At 37.5% G+C, this 24,256-nt stretch overlaps 1 protein-coding gene across 3 annotated transcripts in view; it reads right to left on the bottom strand.

The window, feature by feature from the left end:
* Positions 1-24,256, bottom strand: part of ZFP91 (ZFP91 zinc finger protein, atypical E3 ubiquitin ligase) — a 46,435-nt gene that overhangs the window by 10,455 nt on the left and 11,724 nt on the right. For 2 of the 3 annotated variants that reach the window (XM_058689073.1, XM_058689075.1), the window contains exons 3-5: positions 1,379-1,591; positions 1,113-1,149; positions 386-490 (exon numbers count right to left, since the gene is read on the bottom strand). In XM_058689073.1, the coding sequence (XP_058545056.1) occupies positions 386-490; positions 1,113-1,149; positions 1,379-1,591 (355 nt within the window). The remainder of the gene's footprint in view (positions 1-385; positions 491-1,112; positions 1,150-1,378; positions 1,592-24,256) is intronic. The other variant, XM_058689074.1, reaches the window with a different exon arrangement.

Here is a 24,256-nt window from a genome sequence, read left to right as displayed (position 1 = left end):
CAGTCAATTGTTCCTCACATGCATGGTAATGATACATACTTAAAGTCGCTTAGGCTAACAATACCCTAGAATCAAAATTCACTATAGTTATAAACAGAAAGACAAAAGTAAAAAATTGTAAGTATTCAGACAATTATGGTATCTTAAGATAAACATGCAGACATCCAATAATTTGGATATGATCAAAATAAAGTTCTATATAAGTAGAAGAGAGGGCTGTGTGAAGGAGTTAGAAGATCATGTTCAATTTGCAAAAGTACATAATTGCTCATTTAAAATGAAGTCCATACCCATTAGTTTAGTAACAAGGCAAAATAAAAGCACACAATAGTGCTTTCCTAACTTATTTTTCATCGACATGTCTGGAGTAAAATCTGAGACGTGCCTTTCTAAGTGGGGTTTGTAGGTCTCGTCTCTTGGGTCGTCTTTGAATGGTATTTCCTCTTCACTGATTAGCATTTCTTCTTCTTCCTCCTCTTCCTCATCACTACTAAAAAGAAGCAAAAAGAGATTAGAAATTCTAGTTGTAAGGATTATATCTGACTGGATTTTATTTGCTAATTTATTTAGAGGTACCAGAAAGTCACAGTAAGTTATTTAGAATTTTCATCCTTACGGTCTAACTGGATGCAATCTAGCTACTTTATCCTCACAATAATAATTAGAACTAAAAATACATTACTTCATTAAATCAAGGTAAAGTGATGACTGCTCAACGGCACTAAGAGTTAAAGAACAACTGACTTTATCATACTGTGTGTAGTCATCTGACGATCTGCTCTATCAAAGGAGATCAACCAAAAAAAAATAATTCACATGGCTTTATCATGGAATATAAATTTCAAAAACCCTAGTTAGTCAAAACATCTACATTTCCCATTAGTGGCTAGCATAAAATAAGCCAGAATACAGAAGGTACTCAAGACACGCTTTCCAAACTGGATAAGTAAAGATTACATGGTTAAAGCTTTAATTAAGAACAAAGTGGCATCTAAATACCAAAACTGAAATTAATTTTTTTTTAACAGTTCCACATTCTTTCAAGTAGAAAACAACTTCTGTATGTGCTATATGTCCCCAAGGGTTTAAATACGACATATGAAATTTCTTACCTAATGCCACCTGGAGACTGGTGTTCTTCTGCACCATCTGGAGAAAGCAAGCAAAACAGAACTTTACGGATATTGATATTTTGTCTCTGCAGCCAAGAGACTCAAACCAAATTACTGCCTGGAAGAACTATACAAAAGGAGAGTAACTGCAAATTGTCTAAAAGGAGCCCTATATCATCAGACCTACCCTTGACAGTTGTTCAACATTACATTTAAAATCAATAGGCAACTGGTTATTAGATCAGCACACTCTACTTGTACTGTACCATAGTCAAGTTGATCTGTATTTGGTTCTGACTTGCAGATGAGCTGCAATGAACCAGTCTTCGACCTAGAGCTTCGGGTGTTCTCTGTGTCATGATGCCGAGAAACTGATGTCCTGCTACTACTGCGCCAGCCCCGGCTAGGCCTAGTTGCAGCAATGGAAACTTCTTGAGGGAGAGCAGAATCTCCTTCTTCCTCTTTCTCTTCCTTAGGATCTAGATGAGAATATATACCATTACTTATGGTTAACTAATAACCATCTCAGTATATCTACTATTGTAAATACAGTTAATAAAAAAGAAAGTAATTTTTTTTTTTCAGGAGAAAAGCCCCTCAGATCTTTGCTGAAATAAGAGAAACACGAGAGGAAAATTAGATGAAACTTCTCCTTATTGTCATCACTCTAAAAAGAAAAAAAAATTCATGTCATAAAGTAGTAGTCTTATATCATATCTAGAAAAAAATGGAACACTAAGACAAGTATGCAAAATATACCAAAGTAATTCAACTAGAATTCTAGCCTTTATATCCAAGATAAAAGAAACTAAATTAAGTGAGTGGTCCCAGAAAGATGGCTGGAACTTCTTACAGAAGCACAAGAAAGAATCACAGGTCTAGATGTGTTAACAACCAAACAATGATGGAAGAAATTGCTAAAGAGAAATTCCATAAGAAAAATGCCGTCCCTTGACTCTTTTCAATAGTTCTTAGAACCAAACCATGAATTTCAATTAATCTATAGCATCAATGGGACACCTGGGTGGCTCAGTTGGTTAAGTGTCTGACTCTTGATTTCAGCTCAGGTCATGATCTCATAGTTCATGAGTTCGAGCCCTCCATCGGGATCTACACTGACAGTGCAGAGCCTGCTTGGGATTCTCTGTCTCCCTCTCTCTCTCTGCCCCTGTCCTCCATGTGCACTTGCTCTCTCTCACAAAAATAAACAAATATTAAAAAAAAAAAAATCTACAGGGCCTATCATGACAAAGTCCAGCTCCAGTGTTGCTCTGCTTCGGTTTTCCTGAGATGCTGTGTACAGGTATACACACAATGTTACTGTTACCCTAGATTTTCTTCATGCTTTAAAGGTGAATGAGGTGATGTAGGACCATTCCCTCCTGAGCAATAAAAAAAAACAAATAAAAAGCTTAGTATTAGAAACTGGCTTTCATCCCTAGAGTAGCTTATTACTATGTTAGCATATTAAAAGTGAGCACATTTTGACTATTCTTTATAATAGAAAAGGCCTTTCTAAGAACAACACAAAATTTTAGTAACAGTTATACCTAGGACTATGTAAACATAAAAATTTTCTGCATGGCAAATTCCACTAAAAGCAAAGTCTAACAGCCCAACAGAAAAAAGCCAGCAAAAACATGTGGCTTTCACACAAACAGGTCAATCCTCTCAGGAGAAACTCAAATGAAAACAATTAGTGTGGTACCATTGGTCCCGTCATACTGGCAATGATCCAAATGTTTGACAACAGAGTATTGGCAAGGCTGCAGGAGACAGTAACACAGATGACAGCATGTGCACTGGCAAATCTCTATGAAGGACACTTTGGCAGGATCTACTGAAATTATAAATGCACATCCTTTCACATTAATTTCAACTAGGAATTTATCCTACAGAATTGCAATCACATTTATGAAATGACTTGTGTATAGTCATCAAAGCACTGTTTTTAGTAGTAAAAGAGTAGAAAACAGCAGGAGGGGCTTGGTTATATGAATTATGATACATCTAGTCGGTAGGCAACTGCATGGAAATACTTCCATGACACTTCATTATGCAAAAAAACCCCACATTCATGTAATATCGAAGTATTATATAGGTATACATTTGTTTTTTATATAGAAATAAATATACATGCAAGATATATATCTTATATATGATAATAGCACTTCTGGAAGGACATACAAGAAATTGGTAAATACTGGTCACTTCCAGAGAAGGTACAAAAATATGTCCAGTAATTCTAAGTACCTACCTAGGAAAATAAACTGGCAGCGGACATTCACTGTAGCATATTTATAACAGCTAAAGAATGGAAATGACCCATCCCTTCAAGATGATGACCCATACTGAGTAAGAGAATATTCAAATGAACTATGGCTTATTACTAAGATGGGATATTATATAGAGGTATCTGTAAAGAATGACATGGAATTATTGGTAAAAATACTGTTAAATAGAAATTAAGCAAAATGTAAGACACAAAACTATATCTAACATGTTTTTTAAGATATGAAAAATATAATTTCCTCCACTGTGGAACAAGGTGGTGACTGGAGGCTATTTCAGCTTTAACATACTCTGAAAATTTTATGAGAATATATTGAGGAAATGGAGTAAAATTAGTTTGAATTGTAGAGAATAGCAGTGGGAACTCCTAAAAACCTGACATAATTTTTATATCAGAAATGCATTTCCTTTCAGTTTTCCTTCCCACTCATTATTGCCTTTCTCACTCTTCTCATATCTGAACTATTTTAAGTATCAAAATATGAAATAATAATAAAAAAGGGTTAGATTTTAAAATATCTTCAACTATCTACAATCCAATGAGTTTTATCCATAAGTAACTGGAAGGTCAAAGACAACTTGTTTAAAATCACAAAGCTAGATAAGCAGACCCAGATATAAAAATCATGTCTCGAGACTTCTCCATCTAGGTCATGAGTGCTTTTAAGATACATCAATTTCTTCAAAGAAAACAATTCAACATCCTCCATAAAGTATTATGAGAATAATGGAGGGGTGCCTGGGTGGCTCATTTGGTTAAATGTCTGACTCTCGATGTTGGCTCAGGTCATGATCTCACAGTTTGAGTGCTGTGTTGGGCTCTGTGCTGAGTGTAAAGCCTGCTTGGGATTCTCTCTTTCCCTCTCTCTCTGACCCTCCCCTACTTGCTGTTCTTTCTCAAAAAAAAAAAAAAAAAAGTAAATAAATATATATATATATTTACTCAACCCAATGACACTAACTTGGACTTTAAACCCATTCCACTTCCTGTAAAGCTTTTTTTCTTCAGTATGAAGGATTGTATGGCCACATCTTCTCATGCTATTCCTCTTATCCACCAGAGAATTGTTTATTCTTATAAATAAAGCATAATAGCCTGGTTTGTGGAATACCACCCCATTCCCCCTAAACTCTAGTCTTTAAGAAAGAAAAGAAACATTATCAGAGTACTGTTAGCAAAAATGTACCTCATCAGAAACACACACACACTGCCAGAATCAACTTTGTACAAACTCTGGAAAATAAACATATTACAGCAAACACGTGAACACTAAATTAAAAAAAAAACCAAAAAACAAAAACAGATGAGTTATACAAGACATTTAAGGAAATCTTGATCAAATTACTTATTGAACATAAGCTAAAGGAAACAGCCTTTAGAGATGACAAGACAAAGAATACAGTGTTTAAAAATATGGTCAAAAAGCTAAAGGGTTTAAACCATTGACAAATAACTAACAACAATCAGGAGAATAGTATGTCAACAAATAAAGAATGCCGATAAAGAAGTAGTAATTCTAAAAAAAAAATCAAATTCTGTAGCTGAAAGTGTAACAACTGAAATGAAAAACTCACTAGGGGATTTCATTAAACGGATCTGAGGAAAGATGAATCAGCAAACTGTAAGGTCAAATAAGAGTATCCAATTCAAAGAACAGAAAGAAAAGTAAACAGAGCCTCCTAAGATACCCATGGGACCATTAAGCATACTGACTTAAGCATACACACGAGAGTCCTAGAAAGAGAGGAGAAAGTGGAGCAGAAAGAATATTTGAAGAAATAAAAGCCATCAGTTTCTCAAAATTAGTAAAACATGAACGTACACAAACAGACATTCCATGAACTCCAAGTAGGACAAATTCTGTGGAACTGAATAAAGGAAACATTTACAGTGGAGCTGGCTGACCCAAGCCATACCACTCTGTTGCAACCCTTTGCAGACCCAAGAGAAAGAGATGTACCAAGCATTCCCAACAGAAAGAAGCCTAGTCTACTACCTAGCAGGAGGAAGATTTTTCCTTGCCTGGCAACAGCCCAGCCAATGAGACAGTCACAACTCAGCCAATGAAAAGCTATTATACTTCAAACTCCCAGTTTACTCCATTGGACTCTGGCCCCCCAGCCCCCACCTCCACCCCTGCCCAGAAGTTCCTCTCCTTTGTTTGAAGGACTTGCCTATCACTTATTATTGCTTGCTTGTCCAGAATTGTAAATCCTCTGCTATTCCTGAGTAAACCCATTTTCCTGGTAAAACAGTTGAATGTTATAGTTGTTTTTTTTTTTTTTTTAAGTTTATTTATTTATTTAGAGAGAGGGGGAGAGAGAGAATCTCTCTGACAGGCTCTGCACTATCAGCACGGAGCCTGATGCGGGGCTTGAACTCATGAACTGTGAGATCATGACCCGAGCCAAACACCAAGAGTCAGACGCTTAACTAACTGGGCCACCCAGGCACCCCTTGGCTGTTTGACTTTTAAGGTCAACAACTCAAGAGATCCACGCCAAGACACATTACAATCAAACTGTCAAAAGCCAAAAGACAAAGAGAGACTCCCGAAAACAAAACAGTGTTAAGAGGAGTGACTCATCAGGTATAAGAAATGCTCAATAACATTAATAGCCTATTTCTCACCAGAAACCATGGAGACCAGAAGGCAGAGAGATACCATATTTAAAGTGATAATGTCAAGCAAGAATTCTATATGTGGCAAACTATCCTTTCAAAATGGAGATGTTCTCATATAAACAAAAGCGAAGTTTGTAGCTAATAGATGTGCCCTACAAGAAATGCTACATAGGGTGTCTTCCAGGCTGAAATGAAAGGACACTAGGAAATAATTCACAGCCATATGAGGAAATAAAAACACCGTAATTACATAAATAAATATAAAACAGTATTATTATATTTTTGGTTTATAACTCCTCATTTTCCCCCTACTTAAAAGTGTATAAAACAATAATTAAAAACCTGTGTTAATAGGCACACAATATAGAAAGATTCCAAGTACTGGTTTCTTTTTGCTTAATAGTTCATTCCTTAATTTATCTCTTTCCTCTCACTTTTTAGTATGGAGCAGTAAGAAGAAACCAGACTGCACTTTCCACACTTTGCTTGGAAATCTTCTCAGCTAAATATACAAGTTCCTCACTTAGAAGTTCTACATTCTACCCAACAGAACATAATTCAGCTAAATTATCTGCCACTTTATAACAAGGATCACTTCTCTCCCACTGCCCATTATTAATATGTTCATCATTTTTTTTCTAAGGCTTCCTCAGATTGCCTTTAACTTCTCTATTTCTCCCAACTTCTTTAAGGCAATACAGGCTGCTTTTTTGATTAACTGCCTCAGAATTTCCCCAGCTACTACCCATTAACCAAAACCACGTCTACATTTTAAGATATTCTGCTACAGCAACACCCCACACTTCCAGTATCAAACTCTGTTATTTGTTTTCTAGGGCTCCCATAACAAATTACCACAAAAGACCTATTTATCTGCAAAGATCCTATTTCCAAATACATTACATTCACAGGTACTCAACATCTTTTGGGAGGAAACAATTCAACCCATAGCAAGTGGCTCTACTAATAGGAGACAAACTAGACTTCAAGTCAAAAACCGTTACGAGACAAAGAATACCCACTGTGTATTAATAAAAGGGTCAATCAAGAAGATATAATGATTATAAACCTATACACACCCAACATATGAAGTAAAAAATGACAGAATTAAAGGGAGAACTAGCCAGTACTAAAATAAGATAGAGACTTCAATATCTTACTTTCAGTAATGGATAGAGTAGTCAGAAGTTCAATTAGGAAACAGAGGACTTAAGCAACACTATAAAAAAAAATAATTAGACCTAACAGACATATAAAAAATCCTTCACACAAAAACAGAATATACAGTCTTCTCAAGTACACACAGAAGATTTTCCAGGGTAGACCATATGTTAGTCCAAAAACAAGTCTCAAGAAATTTTAAAAGACTGACATCATAGAAAGAATGTTTTCTGATCACAATGGAATGAAACTAGAAATCAGTATCAGAAAAAAAACTAGAAAACTCAGACATATGTGGAAACAACACACTCTTCAAACAAAAAGGTTAAAGAAGAAATCACAAAGGAAATTAGAAAATACTTAAAGAGTGAAAATGAAAACACAACATAGTGTAACTTATGGGCTGCAGCAAAAGCAGTGCATGGAGGGAAATTTAGATATAAATGTCTACATTAAAATAGAAAAAAACCCCCACATGTCTAATCAATAATCTAACTACACCTTAAAGGAAAAGGGGAAAAAAGAAGCCAAAGCTAGCAGAAGGAAGGAAATAAAGATTAGAGCAGAGATAAATAAGAAAATAGAAACCGATAGAGAAAAACCAATGGAACTAGAAGTTGGCTCTTTGAAAAGATCAAAGAAATTGACAAACCTTTAGTTAGACTAAGAAAAAAAGACTCATATTACTAAAATTGGAAATTAAAGTGGACATTATTTCTGACCTTACAGAAATAAAAAGGATTATGAGAACACAATTAATAACTACATATAAACAAATTAGATAAACTACATGAAATAAACAAACATCTAGATACACATATACTAAAACTAACTCAAGAAGAAACAGAAAATCTTAACACACAAGTGAAGACAAAAAGTTAGTAATCAAAAACTTCCCAATGGGGGGAAAAAAAAAAAAAAAAGGCCAGGAGCAGATGGTTTCACTGATGGATTCTACTAATCATTTAAAGAATTAACACTATCCTTCCCAAACTATTCCAAAAGAGTAAAAGAGGAGGGAACACTTCTCAATTCATTCTGTAAGGCCATCATTACTCTGACACCAAAGACAAAGACACCATAGGAAAATTATAGACCAATATCCCTTGCAAACCAAAGTCAGCAGCAGCACATGAAGACTATGAAGCATGTTAACACTAAGATCAAATGGTATGTATCCCAGGATTATGAGGGTGGTTCAATATATGAAAATCAATTAGTGTACTATACCACATTAAAGAGAATGAAGGGGAAAAAAACCCCACACAATCATCTCAAATGATGTAGAAAAGCATTTGACAAAATTCAGCACTTTCATGGTAAGAACACACAGCAAACTAGAAACAGAATGAAACTTCAACCTGATAGAGGGCATTTATCAAAGCCCCAGAGCTAACATACTCAATGCAAAAGACTAAAAACTCTCCCTAAGATCAGAACAAGATAAGGCTGCCCTCTTTCTCCATTTATTTTCTAAGTTGTACGGACAGTTCTAGCCAGAGTGGTTAGCCAAGGTGGGGGAAAAAGGCACCAAACTGCAAAGAAAGAAGTAAAACTCTATTTGTGGATGAAATGACCTTATTTCTGAAAAAATTCTATAGATTCTGCAAAACAACTACTACAGGTAACAAATTTAGCCAAGTTGTAGAATACACATCAACACACAACAATTACTTGTTTTAAATATACCAGCAATGAGTAATCCAAAAAGGGGAATAAGGAAACAATTCCACTTACAATCCAATTAAAAACAATAAAATACTTGAACATAAATATAGCTAAGATGTTAATAGTCCCCAAATTGATCTATGGATTAAATATAATCCTTATCAAAATCCCAGCTTCCTTTTTTGTAGAAATTGACAACTTGATCCTAAAATTCGTATGAAAATGTAGGGGATCTAGATTATCCAAAACAATCTTGAAAAGGAACAGAGTTACAGGACTCACTTTGTTCCTCCCAGTCTTATAACTTATTACAAAGCTGCAGTAATCCATCAGTGCCACTGTGTGGCACTGGCAAAAGGACAGACAGAATGACCAACGAAACTAACTTGAGAGTCTCAATATGAACCCATACATCTATGGTCAACTGATTTTCAAGTTTGCTGAGACCAGTAATGGGGAAAGAGCAGTCTCATCAACAAAGAGAGCTGAGACAACTAGATATCCACATGCAAAGAATGAAGTTGAACCCTTACCTTATACCATATATAAAAATTAACTCAAAATGGATCAAAGACCTAAATATAAGAGCTAACACTAAAAAATCTTAGAAGAAAACCTATAGAATGGGAGAAAAGTATGTACAGGTATTAATTCTGGTAAGAGCCTAGTATTCAGAATATAGGAAGATCTCTCACTTGAACAAAAAGACAAACCACCAACTAAAAAAATGGGCAAAGGACTTTAATAGACATTTCTCCAAAGAAAATATACAAATGGCAACACACACACACACACACACAGATGTTCAATATAAGTCATTTATGAGATGCAAATAAAAACCACAGTGATATTATATTACCACTTCACATTCACTAGGATAGCTTTAATAATAACTTAAAAAGAAAACAACCCAGAGGCACCTGGGTGGCTCAGTCAGGTAAGCGTCCGACTTCAGCTCAAGTCATGATCTCACGGTTTGTGGGTCCGAGCCCCACGCTGGACTCTGTACTGACAGCTCAGAGCCTGAAGCCTGCTTTGCAATCTGTGTCTCCCTCTCTCTCTGCCCTTCCCCTGCTCGCACTCTCTCCCTCTCAAAAAACAAACATTAAAAAAAATTAAAAACAAAACAACAACAAAAAGCTCCCAGAAAAAACAGATGTTGGAGGGATGTGGAGAGACTGCAACTCTTGTACATTGTTGGGGGGAATGCAAAATGGTGCAGCCACTGTGGAAAGCAGGTGGCAGTTCCTCAAAAACAAACAAAACTACCATATGACCCAGCAATGCCACTCCTAGGTACAGTCCCCCCAAATTGAAAACCAAACAAATACTTGTACATGAATGTTCATTTCTGTACAATTCAAAACAGCCAAAATGCAGAAGCAATTGAAATGACCATCAAACACTGACTGAATGGATAAAGAAAAGGAAGTATATCCATACAACAGCATATTACTCTTGAAATACTAACACATACTAACACCTGCTACAACACGGATGAACAATGAAAATATTATGCTGTACAACAGGAGACATGAAAGTCGAATATTGTGTGATTCCACTTACACGAAATATTCAGAATAGGTAAATTCAGATTAATGTTTTAAGGTAGTGAGGTAAAAGCAGATTAACCTTTGTAAGAGGCTAGGGAGAGGGGTGTTGGGGAATGACTATTATTTTAAAAAATTTCTTAACGTTTATTTATTTTTGAGAGAAAGGGAGAGACAGAGTGTGAGCATAGGAGGGGCAGAGAGAGAGGGAAACAAAGAATCCGAAGCAGGCTCCAGACTCTGAGCTGTCAGCACAGAGCCCAATGTGGGGCTCAAACTCACTAACTCTGAAATCATGACCTGAGCTGAAGGCGATGCTTAACCCACTGAGCCGCCCAGGCTCCCTGGGGAATGACTATTTTTAATGGGTATGGGGTCTTGTTTGGTAGGGATGAAAATATCTGGAATTTGATAGAGATGACGTTGCACAACATTATAATGTACTAAATGTCACTAAACTGTGTGCTTTAAAATGGTTAATTTTGTTGGGTGAATTTAACCTCAAAAAACCCCTAAACAAAAGGCATTGTCAGGTTTCCAGAGTGGAAACTGACAACCAAAGGATAACCCACACATATGGATGAACAATCATGACCAGATAGAAAAGAACCAAGTTTCTTTTGTGTAGTACTTCAAAGACAATTTCTAGCTGTTTCTTATAATAGCAGTTGACTTTGAAGAGGCTTCTTGACATATAATAAGAAAGAAGGAAAAAAACCCACAGTAGCCTAAGATACAACCACATTCTTGAAAGAGGAAGAAAGGACAAAAGAAAAATGGTTGATACTATGAACTGAGACGAAATCATACTACTGGCAGGAATGTTTCTTCTAATTCTTCTAGGTAGCAAAAGATGAAATGTAACAGTGATTTATCTCAATCCTATAGCAACAGATAATTCTTTCAAGTAAACTAACTCATCAAATTCCAAAAGATGATAGCCACTTCATCATGATAAAACACTTCTAGTCAGAAGGGCTATCCCAATATGATCTGGTTCTCCTTCAGGTTGCCCTATTTTTCTAACTGAAGCTTAGAGAATTAAATCTTGACTTGTTCAAGATTACAAAGCTAATACTGATTGGGGGGTGAAACAGGGAATGGTTGGATGGTAAGCTGGGAAGAAAGCACAGTCAAGGTTTTCTCATTTCTTTTTAAATATTTACTTTTTTTTTTTTCCTGGAAAACTAACAAAGTTAAATATTTGACAAGCATTAAGTACCTGACAGTATAATTTTTTCAAATTTAACCTTATACTCTGCCAAGTAATTTTTATTCTTGTTTTTATAGATGGGGAAAGCAAGTAACTAATTTTCCCAGACTCAAAAATTAAGCTGTGGAGCTGGAATTTGAACTCAGGTACATCTAAGTCCAAAGTCTATACTCTTTCTACTGAATTATTCCATGAAAGTGAATTTTTAATCTAAAACTGCACATGGCATTTGTTTCAAAATAGAGGAATAGAGGGAATTGTTTGATTAAATACCAAAACAAAGCTGAAAGATTTTCAAGCTTCAATTAAGAAATTAAATGATTATATATCTCTTCTTTTAATGTTTACTTATTTTTGAGAGCGAGCGAGCGCAAATGGGGGAGGGATAGAGAGAGAGGGAGACTCAGAATCCGAAGCAGGCTACCAGGTTCTGAGCTGTCAGCACAGAGCCCAATGTGGGGCTTGAATTCATGAACGATGAGATCATGACCTGAACTGAAGTCAGACACTTAACCGACTGAGTCACCCAGGCACCCCTGGTTCACTCATTTAAATCAATGCAATGTTTGTGTGTATATATGTGTTAATAGTTAGATTTTTCTTTAAAACAAACAAACAACCAAACAAACAAAAAACCCAAACGTTTATTTATTTTGAGTGGGGGAAGGGCAGAGAGAAAAAGAGAAAATCCCAAGCAGGCTCTGTGCTGTCAGCGCATAGCCCCATGGAGGGCTTGATCCCACAAACCATGAGATCATGACCTGAGCTGAAATCAAGAGTTGGATGCTCAACCAACTGAGCCACCCAGATGCCCCTTAAATTAGATTTTACTTTCTTGTTCTAGTCATGTTCTTCACTGCTTATTACATCTATGGTTTTATTTTTTTACCTATTCCAGGGCAGTTATCAGCCCATGCAGCACTGAGAGAAAGAAAATAAAGGATAAAAAATACTAATGAGCATTTATAAAGTTTATACAGATATTAAAATTTTAGGGGGCGCCTGGATGGCTCAGTCACTTGAGCATCCGACTCTTTATTTCTGCTTAGGTCATGATCCCCAGGTCGTGGGATGGAGCCCCATGTCAGGCTTTGTGCTGAGAGTGGAACCTGCTTAAGATTCTCCTCTCTCTTCCCCTGGCCCTCTCCCTAGCTTGTGCTATCTCTTAAAAAAACAAACAAACAAACAAACAAACAAACAAACAAAAATTAGGTCAAAAATGCTAGAATCCCAAACTAAGCTATTAATTTTCAAAGTACAGTCATCAGGTGAGTTAGTTCTGCCTCTTAAAAATATTAAGAAACTTTGCTTAGACAGAGGTTTGAGAAAGTGAAAGGATACATTCTCCTTGAAACTGTAGCTCTGAAAACTAGTGTTCATTAACTGGACAGTCTCCATAGCTCAAAATTTAACATTTAAGTCTGAATAGATCTGCCTGGACTCTAAAGGATGAGTAAGTGCTAACTACGTGATAGAGGGGAAGTGGGAAGGAGGAGCACGTGCAAATGTCATGAGATGCTCAGTGATATGTCATGAGATGCCCATGCTCAGTGTGGAGGCTGCTTGGGATTCTCTCTCTCTCCCTCTGCCCCTCTCCCCTACTCACATGCTCTCTCTGTAAAATAAAAAATAATAGTAATAAAAAAAAGGTCCTTGGAGGATTTTGGATTTTATCCTAATAGCCACAGAAAGGCAGTGGAAGATTTTAAGTTCGAATGTGAAATGATGAGATTTGTAGTTTTTTTGTTCATTCTGGTTGCAAGCTAGAGAACGACTTATGTTGGGCTAAGAGTGAATTCCAGGAGACCTAGCTAAAAGTCTACTGCAATACACTAGGCAACAAATAATAGCTTGAAAAAGAGTAATAGCATTGGAGATGGAAAGAATTGGAGATCTGCAAAAACACTTAGAGGAGACAGGCCTCTAAGGATAGACGGGGATAGAGAGAGGTATCATGGATTTAGTTTCTAGATTTATGACCTGGACAACTGAATAGATGGTGAAAGTATTCACAGAAAAAGATCAGGTGTCTTTTACTGTTTTGAGGAGACAGTAGGGAGAATATATGTTCCATTTTGGATAAATTAAATTTGAAATGTCCGCAAAGTGAAAAAAATCAGTGAGCCCAAAGTTCAGAGGAAGGAGTCTGGGCTACTTACCTACAACTGGGAATTGCCATTACCATGGTTGATTAAAGTGCTATGATCCAGATTTAGCAAGGTCCACATAAAATGATCATTTTCAACTTTTAGAAAATGTTATTTTTAGCTATTCCCAACATTTGGCTTATTCACTGGTTTCTCTGTTCCAGAAGTAGTTTCATATGGTAAAATCTATTTAAAAAAATTAACCATAGAACGATTTTGCTTTGTTCAGTCTTTCAATCCATTCTCTCCTAAGTACTCTTTCATATTTTGATGGTAAAATGTAGTGCAGCAGAGTATCTGGGGCATGTAAAGAAAGTTATACTAAAGTATGGGTGTAACATTGATGCTGAGGATAAGAAAAGGAAAAAAGCACAACAGTGCTGCAGAAACAGAAAAGCTCAGAGTTATGGGGGCACAGAAATATTACAGGGAGAAATTTGCTCCACCTAAGGAACACTGTGAGCAATAAAGCTGAGAAAGTATAATTCATCTACATTGTAGAGGCTCTGGATCCAAGCCTAAGAAATCTGTAGTTAGACAGGTATGTTAGACAGGTAATAGAGAATCTCTGAAGGTTACAGAGTTAAGAGCTACATGACCTGAATGGAGACCAATCTGGCACACAATGGATTCATAAAGAAACGTGGTTTGAGAGTTGCAATTTAAGGAGATCGGCTGGGATGCAATTGTATATTTAATTTTAATAAGGACTTTAATTAAAAATGCTAATGGAAAAAGGTTGATAGGTTGAAGTGGGAATGGGGTAGGGGGAGGCACAAAATGAGCAGACCTTGAGCAGGGTAAGATGTAGAGGTAAGGAAGAAAGGCATCATGGATTATTCGGCATCTGCCCCTGTTATTCTACTGAAACTGCTATTGTTACAGTTTCCAATGTCTTCCATGTAGTTAAGTCTAATTGACATTTTTCAGTTCCCATCTTATCTTCTGACAGTTGGTTTTCATGGTATCACACTTTCTTGGTCTTTTTCCTACTTTCCTAGTTTCCTATCCCCAGTCTTTCCTGGTAGCTTCTCCTCCTCCTCCAACTGTCCTTTAGATTTAAATGCCACAGCTTAATCCTAGCATCTCACCTTATTCTACATTCATTCTCTGTAATCTACTCTTGCCTGTATCCATCGTAAGTAGTCACCTTCCTTGGGTTTAAAAAAAAAATTTTTTTTTTAACATTTATTCATTTTTGAGAGTGAGAGAGAGAGACAGAGCATGAGTGGGGGAGGGGCAGAGAGAGAGGAAGACACAGAATCAGAAGCAGGCTCCAGGCTCCGAGCTGTCAGCACCGAGCCCGATATGGAGTGCGAACTCACGGACTGCGAGATCATGACCTGAGCCAAAGTCAGGCGCTCAACGGACTGAGCCACCCAGGCACCCCCCCTCGGGGTTTTAATATGTACTCAGTATAGTGAATGAGAGCCGATGGTGGTGCTTTAACAGGGAGGCACTGTCCACGCACAATAAAAGGGTTGCCTTTTAATAATTAAACTACAAATCAATACACAATGAAAATGCAGCACTACACAAAGTCACCTAAAAATGGATCTAGCACTTGGGCCAATCTAATTAATGACCAATAATAAGGAATATTATCATGTGGCTGCCACTGTTCTAAGTAGTTCATGTATATCATCTCACAATGAATTCTCAAAATACTCCATTAAGTACTTCTTACATACTTTCTTAATTTTCCAGACAAGGAAACGGAGACATGGAAAAGTTAAGAAAACTCCCCAAAGTCACGTGGTAAATTCCCAACAAAGCAGAGTTCAAGTTCAGGTTGTCTGATTTTGAAGACTGTGCTCTTCAGCCATGATGCTCTTACACTAAAGAAACCCTGAACTCACTTCTGTCCTCTGCACGCACTTTATCATTGCACTATGCATCATCGTCTTTGTATAATAAGTAATATACACCTCTATATAATATCACTTTGGTTGTGATGTTACCGTTCCTTTAAAATTGCTTTTGCCAAGGCCAACAATGCTGAGAGGGGCTCTTACCTTTGTGTGCCATGGACTCCTCTGGGGATGTGGTAAAACATATATGCCTCAGGATTATTGGTTTTAAGTGTATAAAATAAAATAGGATTTTAAAAGAAGACTTACAAAGAAAACTGTAATGGAATATAGCTAATCCACAGACCCCTCAAGCTAAAGCTAATGGATACTTTGTTTTTAATCATGGGCAATCTTTCAGTAGCACTTGCCACTACCCTTCCAGCTACCTTCTTCTAAATGAGTTTGTTTTTTTTTTTTAATTTTTTTTTTCAACGTTTTTTATTTATTTTTGGGACAGAGAGAGACAGAGCATGAACGGGGGAGGGGCAGAGAGAGAGGGAGACACAGAATCGGAAACAGGCCCCAGGCTCCGAGCCATCAGCCCAGAGCCTGACGCGGGGCTCGAACTCACGGACCGCGAGATCGTGACCTGGCTGAAGTCGGACGCTTAACCGACTGCGCCACCCAGGCGCCCCTCTAAATGAGTTTTTTAATGCTTTTTATTTTGAGAGAGAGAGAGAGAGAGACCACACAAGTCGGGGAGGGGCAGAGAGAGAGGGAGAGCGAGAGAATCCCAAGTAGGCTCCATGCTCAGTGCAGAGCTGAAAGAAGGGCCTGATCTCAAGACCCTGAGATCGAAGTCAAAGAGTCAGACCCTTAACTGCCTGAGCTACCCAGGCGCCCCTACCCCCTTCTAAAAATTAACACTCTTTGTCTTTTCTTCACTTCCACCACTTTTTTTCCTTCTTGGACTTTTCATCCTTCTCAGTCTCATCTGGGCTCTCCATACCTTACTTGAAATGGTGGTGTTTACTGGCCTGCTTCTCTTCTCACTGAAAACACCTACACAATCTCATCCATTCCCAGAGTTCAATTAGTATCTAAAAGTTAAGACTTTTATAACCAACTACCTATTGGTCACCTCCTCTTTAATTTCAAGACTTGTGAGACACTCAGTAGAGGACATAGCTAAGCTGTGTCCAGACTCCTGACAGAGAGAAACTAAGAGATGATAAATGGGTGTTGCTCTCAACTTGTCATAATTTGTTTGAAAACAAATACAGTGGTTAAACACCATGGTTTTGCCTACACCTATAGGAAAGGATGCATGAGCTATCAAGTAACATTTTCAAGGAAATGCTGGCATCATATAATTCTCCTTCTCACAGAATCTCTTTTTTAATACTATGTCCACCAAGCAATTTTGTAATCACTTGGTCTTATGGCACAGTGCAAGATTTTTAGTGATACAGAAAGGTCCAAAACAAGTGAATATAAAGAGAGTTTTGGTGATGATATAGAAGATGCAAATTTGACACAAGCAGAGGTCTGACAGGCACTTTTGCAAGTGAGGTCTGCCCTTCTGTAAAGCTGCCCAGAGGCTGCCATATTATTAAGAACTTGCCCAGTGGAGGATGAGAGACCATGAGGAGGAAAACCATGCTGCTGGCCCACAGCCAGCACCGACTGCTTCACACGCCAGTGTGGCCATCTTGCCTCGTCAGGCCCTTTCAGCTGTTCTCTGACCGCAGCTGCCCGACTAGCCCAGGAGAACAGCAGAAGCATCCAGCCAACTGGAAAACAACACGGGATAATAAACTATTCTTTAAGACACCAATTCGGGGCAATGTGTTCTAAAGCAAAAGACATAACTATGAGTCTCCATTTTCTCATCTATAAAATGAAGGATTAGAGATGATCCCTAAGATTGTCTCCAACATAAACATAAGAGTTCACTCTTTCACTCTTCACATTCGAGGATGCAAGAAACAAAACAACAGAAACAGACTTAGTGGGATGAATGTAATTAACATAGAGACGGAATAAAAGGAATATTAGAATTAACTCCAGTTTTAAGTTTTAAATAGTGTGCAGGGGACTTCTAGTTAAACAGCAGATTGAATATATTTTTTTGGTCTGCTTCCTTCTAAAATGTCACTAAAATGACAGAGAAGAACTAAAAATGACTAAGAACCACAAAGTTAAAGGAACACAAAAGGAGACAACAGCCCTATGATTTCATTTCAACAAAATTTTAGAAGACCTGAACCAGGATAGTGATAAAGACTTTCACATCAAATAGAGTTTAAACTTACACTAGAAGGCTGGGAAACAAATCATAAGTTAACACACACACACTTAGCCACTTCAGAAAGAAACAGGAATCAGAGTCACAAGGTGCCTCTGAAAGAGGGGATGCTGAGTAAGACTGAAAAGAGAGCAGCTGGAAGGTTTTAAAAGCTAGTTTCAACACGCGGTCCCTTTTATCATTTGCTACCATCAACCACCCCTCTGAGCATAGGTTTACTATTTAGGAAAAGGTGAACTAGACAGGCCCTGGCATCAACAGTTTCAGGTAAGGGCAGAGTTGAAGTATTATTAGAGAACAGTGGTAATTAAGTGGAACCAAAAATAATAAATGTTGAGGACCCTCCTCACTGACCTCCCACCCAACGCTATAACCAGAGGTACAGACTTCTCTCTGATGAAAATGAAATGGCCCATAGAAAGACTATGCCCACATCATCTCTTTACAGGGGACAGGAAGTCTAATCCGTGCACACAGACTTCCCGATCACAGACTTTACTCTAAAAATCAAAATAAAGTTAGGGAACACCAAAAACTTGACAAAAATCTCTTGAGAGGCTAAATAAACAAATGGGAAAAACATTGAAAGAAATGGCAATTCAGGGAACAGAAAAAAATACATATACACAGAAACATACCTGTATATTGATAGGAAGCGAGTATGTCATTAAAGAATAGTAATACATGAAAAAAAAAGCTCTTGGAAAATTAAAACTATGATAGCAAGAATTAAAACCTTTAAGAAAAGGTATTAAGCTGAGAAAATAAAACAAAAGTAGAAAGGGTTAAGAAGAGGGAAAAAAGAACAAATTAAACAGAGAAAGCAAAAGCAACAGTTAAAGAAACAAGAACATAAAATCTGCTACAAATTGAAGACATGCATTGTAACTTAATTTAACATCATTTATGCGTTAATTTCATTTATCAACTAGGCTAGTGTGATGTTGTGATCTATAAGAAAAATATGTATGGTCTTCATCCACAAGCTCCTAACTCAGAGTTGCCCAAACCCTTCAAAATTCCTAAGTGTTAAAAGTGTTTCTGGTTATGTTAATAACGTGACTTTTGGATCCTACCTAAGGAAGGGGGCTGGCTGCCAGAAGGCTGAACTTTTAGTCTCCCTCCCCACTTCTGGAAGCCGAATGGAACACCAATGGACAATGATTTAATCAACTGCAGGAATTATGAAGGCTCTATAAAAACCCAAGGCAGGGTCCAAAGAGCTTCTGGGTTGGTGAACACGTGGGGATCTGGGGAGAATGGCATGCTCTGAGAGGGGAGGGAAGGGAAGTGTCACCAGATAGACCCTAAGACCTGCCCACTGGCTCCTACTCTTTGACCTCTGTCTAGCATTTTTTCCTTAAGCTCTCCTTTCTAGCTTATCTCCTAACTCAAATGGAAACTGAAACCACCCCTCAAGCAATGGTAAGTGCCCTGATAGACCTCCAACCAGCCCAGACCACCCAAGCCATTTGAGTGTAACTTCCTCTTGTAACAGACTAGCACCTGCGCACATGGACCATGGAGTAACCTCAAGAATGACCAGCAACTATTGTTACCTAATTATAAAACTAAAATCTCCACCCAAGGAGAAGCCAAGCCTCATTTACGTAACATACAATGTATGTACAGACATGTTTCCTTCAGGCATATATGTGACCTTATACCCGTCTCTACATATGACAAGGCTTCTCTATCTAAATATTCATCCTAACCCTAAATAAAAGGAACGCATTTTGGAGAGTCACGGCTTTGGAAGTTATTCCCTGTGATCACCTTATTTGTTGCAAATAAAGTTTCCTTTGCGCAACAACTTATGTGGTGTAGTTTCTATCTGTGACTCACCAAGGAATAAACTCATGTTGATTCGGTTGCAGAAGCTTCTCACCCCTTCCTTCACATCTTGCCCTATAGATCACTTTCACCTAGCTGTTTCTGAGTTATAATACACCAGTGATCTAGTAAGTAAAATGTTTCTGAGTTCTGTGAGCTGCTCTAACAAATTAACTGAATACAAGGAGGAGGTCATGGGAACTTGTGATTTATAGTTCAGAACAGGTAACAACCTGGACCTACTACTGGCATGTGAATGGAGGTGTGAGGGAATAGTCTTGTAGGACTGAGCCCTTAACCTACAGAATTTGATGCTATTTCCTTATAGACAGTAACAGAATTGAGTTGAATCCTTGGAATATCCTGCTGGTATCTGAGAATTGCTTGGTTGCTGTGTGGGAAACCCTCTTCTCCCCACCCCCACTATAGTGCCTAGTTGTTTGGTCAAACAGCCTAAATGTCACTGTGAAGGTCCTTTTGAGATATGATTAACATGTAAATCAGTAGATTCTGAGTAAACTACCCTCCATAATGTGGGTGGGCCTCATCCAATCAGTTGAAGGCCTCAGAGCAAAGACTGATTTCATGGAGTTTGGCTTCAAGATTACAACACCACCTCTTATCTGAATTTCTAGTCTGCTGTTTTGCCCTGTGGATTTTGAACTTGATAGCCACAATCACTTAAGCTTAAGGAATTTAAGCTAATTCCTTAAAATAAATCTCTCTCTATATATATTCTATTGGTTCTGCTTCACTCGAGGAGCCATAATACAGACTCTGGTACGGAAAGGGGTTCTAGAGGAAGGGAATATTTTTTCAATATAGTGATTCAACAATTCTATACATTGTTCAGTGCTCACCACAGTAAGTATACTCTTAATCTTTTCACCTATTTTACTCATCCCTGCATCCACCTCCCCTCTGTTAACCATCAGGTTTTTCTTTATGTATTTTTTTAAAGATTCATTTTATTATTTAATTATTTTTTTATTTTTTTATTTTTGAGAGAGAGATACAGTGTGCAAATGGGGAAGGGGCAGAGAGAAGGAGGGAGGCACAGAATCTGAAGCAGGCTCCAGGCTCTGAGCTGTCAGCATGGAGCCCGAACTTGAATGCAGGGCTCGAAATCATGAACCAGGAGATCATGACCTGAGTCAAAGCTGGCCACTTAACCGACTGAGCCACCCAGGTGCCCCTAGGGTTTTCTGCACATAGTATTACGTCACTGGCAAACAGTCAAAGTTTCAATTCTTCCTTACCAGTTTAGATGCCTTTTCTTTTCCATGTCTCAGTGCTGTGGCTAGGATTTCCAGGACTATGTTGAATAAAAGTGGTGAGAGTAGGCACCCTTATCTTTTTCCTGATCTTAGGGGGGGAAAGGGCTTGGTTTTTCACAATTGAGTATGACGTTAGCTGTGCGTTTTTCATGTATGGCTTTTATTCTGTTGAAGTGCGTTCCCTCTAAACTTACTTTGTTGACGGTTCTCCTCATGAATAGATGCTGTACTTAGTCACATGTTTTTCCTGCATCTATTGAAATGATCATACGGTTTTTATCCTTTCTCTTATTGATATGACCTATCATGCTGATTGATTTGTGAATCCTGAACCACCCTCCTGTCCCAGGAAAAAAATTCCACTTGATCACGAACGATTTTTCAAATGTATTGCTGGATTTAGTTTGCTAACATTTTGTTGAGGATTTTTGCATCCATGTTCACCAGATATACCAGCCTGTAGTTCTTTTTTTGTGATGTCTTTATCTGGTGTTGGTATCAAGGTAATGCTGGCTTCACAGAATGAATTTGGAAGCTTTCCCTCCTTTTTTAGTTTTTGGAATAGTTTAAGAATAGGTATTAACTCTTCTTTAAATGTTTGGTAGAATTCATTTGTGAGGCCATTTGGTCCTAGACTTCTGTTTGTTGGGAGTTTTTTGATTACTGATTCAATTTCATTACTCATCATCAGTCCGTAAACATTTTCTATTTCTTCTGATTCAGTTTTAGGGGGTTATATGTTTCTAGGAATTTATCTATTTCTTACAGGTTGTCCAATTTTTTGACATACAACTTTTCATAATATTCTCTTATAATCCTTTGTATTTCGTGGTGTTGGTTTTTATTTCTCCTCTTTCATTTCTGATTTTGCTTGAGTTCTCTCTCTTTAATGAGTCTGGCTAAAGGTTTATCAATTTTGTTGATTTCTCAAAGAAATAGCTCCTGGTTTTATTGATCTTCTTTTTTTTTTTAAGTTTCTATTTTGCTTATTTCTGCTCTAATCTTTATTATTTCCTTCCTACTACTGTGTTTGGGTTTTGTTGTTCTTATTTTTCTATCTCCTTTAGGTGTAAGGTTAGGTTGTTTGAGATTTTTCTTGCTTCTTGAGGAAGGCCTATGTTGCTATAAACTTCCAAGAAGAACAGAATCTTAAGGATGAGCTTTCTGAATTAGTTCTGTGTTTCTGGAATCGTTTCTTTAATTGATTTAAAGGCCCTAATGACTCTATTTTTGGTAGTAAAGAGAACACTGAAAGTCTATGGCAAAAAAATCACCAATGGATACTCCTGATCAAATATTTCTTTAATAACAGACAAGGTTCTGGCTATTATGTAGTCAATACCTTAGAATATTTCAAGTTAAATGAGCAGAAAATTGGCTAGTTGCTTCTAATGACACTAGATGAAGTTGGGAAAGATAGGGATGTGCTTAGGGATTTAAATTCCTAGCTCAAGTACCATATAAATGACCTGAAAGTTTCTATGCCTGCGCTGAAAGAAATCCCGATCTCCTACAGCTACAGAGCTGAGATTGCTGGAAACCAAACCCAGAGTCTCACCAAGGCCAAATGGGTATAGATACTTCTGAGTACCACTGCTAGCAGCAGAGACCAACACTGAGTCCCTGATATGGCACCATTCCCCAGGGTTATCATCCAGCTACTTAATGACAGGTTCATTATAATGGACCACCCACACCATGGAAGTGGCAATGTTTTGTTCTTTGTGGAATCGACATCTGGTTAAGGATTTGCCTTCCCTGCATACAGTGCTTCTGTGAAAAATACCATTTGTGGACTTACATAATGTCTTATCCCAGTCATGGTTTTCCACACACCATTTCTTCTGAACAAGGAACTCACTTCTCAGCAAATGAAATGCAGCAATGGACCTATGGCTCATGGAATTCACTGCCCTTACCATGTGCCCCACAATCCTAAAGCAGCTGACTTAACAGAAGAGTGGAATGAAAGTAACAAACACCGGTGAGGTTGTGGAGCAAAAGAAATCCTCATCTATCACTAGAGAACATAAATGTCATAGCCACTATGGAAAACTCTTTGCCAGGCCCTTAAACATACATTTATCAGTTACAATCTAAAAATTCTACTCCTAGATATCGACCTAAAAGAAATAAAAACATACATCCATTCAAAAACTTGCCCATCAATATTCAGAGTATCATTACTCATGATAGCAAAAAAGTGGATCAACTGATAAATGGATAAATCAAATAGAATATTTCCAAACAAAGAAGTACTACACAAAGGAATGAAAATATCGATACATGCTATAATATGGATTAACCTCAAAATTATGCAGTAAAAGAAGCCAAACGCAAAAACACATATTCTATACACAAGTCTGTTTATAAAGTGCCCAGAAAAGGAAAACCTATGTAGACAGAATTATACACTTGAAATAGGTGTATTTTATGATATATAAGTTGTATCTCAGTAAAATCTTATTAATAAAATATGCATCACAGCACTAGACATAAAGGCCAGTAACTAAAAGCTACCCAAATGCCAATCAACAGTAAAATGAATAAACCATGATACACTCTCACGGGGGAACACTGTACGACGATGAAAATGAACAATCTATAACACACACAACCTAGAGAAACCTTACACAATGGAAAGCAAAGAAGCCCTACACAAGAGTACATGCTATATTACTCCACTTATACAGAATCCAAAAAATGGCAAAACAAATTTGCGCTGTTCAAAGTCAGAATGGTGGTTACACTTAGGGGTAGGGATCAGGTTCTGTTACTTGACCTGGGTAATGACCACATGACTGGGCTTGCCTTGTGAATATTCACAAAGCCATACATTTATGGTAAGCGAGCTTGTGCATATGTATGGCATATCTTAACCGACTTTCAAAAAGATCACCTGTAATCCTAGGAAAAAAGAACAGAAATATCAAGTGTCCTTCAATCAGGTAAGGGTTAAATAAATTACAGAATATACATGTGTAGTAGCCATGGTTGGATGCCCACCAAGCATCTATTTGCCTCCTTCTCTTTCCTGAAAGACTCGATCCCACTCTTAGACACATGGTGGGATTCCTGATCAGTGTAAGCTACAGGCTTTCAAAGTATAGTCTGTGAATTCCTAAAGGTTACCAAGACCTTCTCAAGAGGTTTACAAGGTTGAAACTCTCCAAAACAACCTGTATTGGAATTTGGATTACATTTCATTTGTAGATCAGTATGGAGAGAAATGACATCTTAACAATACTGAGCCTTCAAACCCATGAACAAGGTACA

Source organism: Neofelis nebulosa, chromosome 10 (assembly GCF_028018385.1).
Source record: "Neofelis nebulosa isolate mNeoNeb1 chromosome 10, mNeoNeb1.pri, whole genome shotgun sequence".
In the NCBI taxonomy this organism is placed as follows: Eukaryota; Metazoa; Chordata; class Mammalia; order Carnivora; family Felidae; genus Neofelis; species Neofelis nebulosa.
The sequence above is the reverse complement of the archived record's forward strand: the minus strand, read 5'-3'. Positions and strand labels throughout refer to the sequence as shown.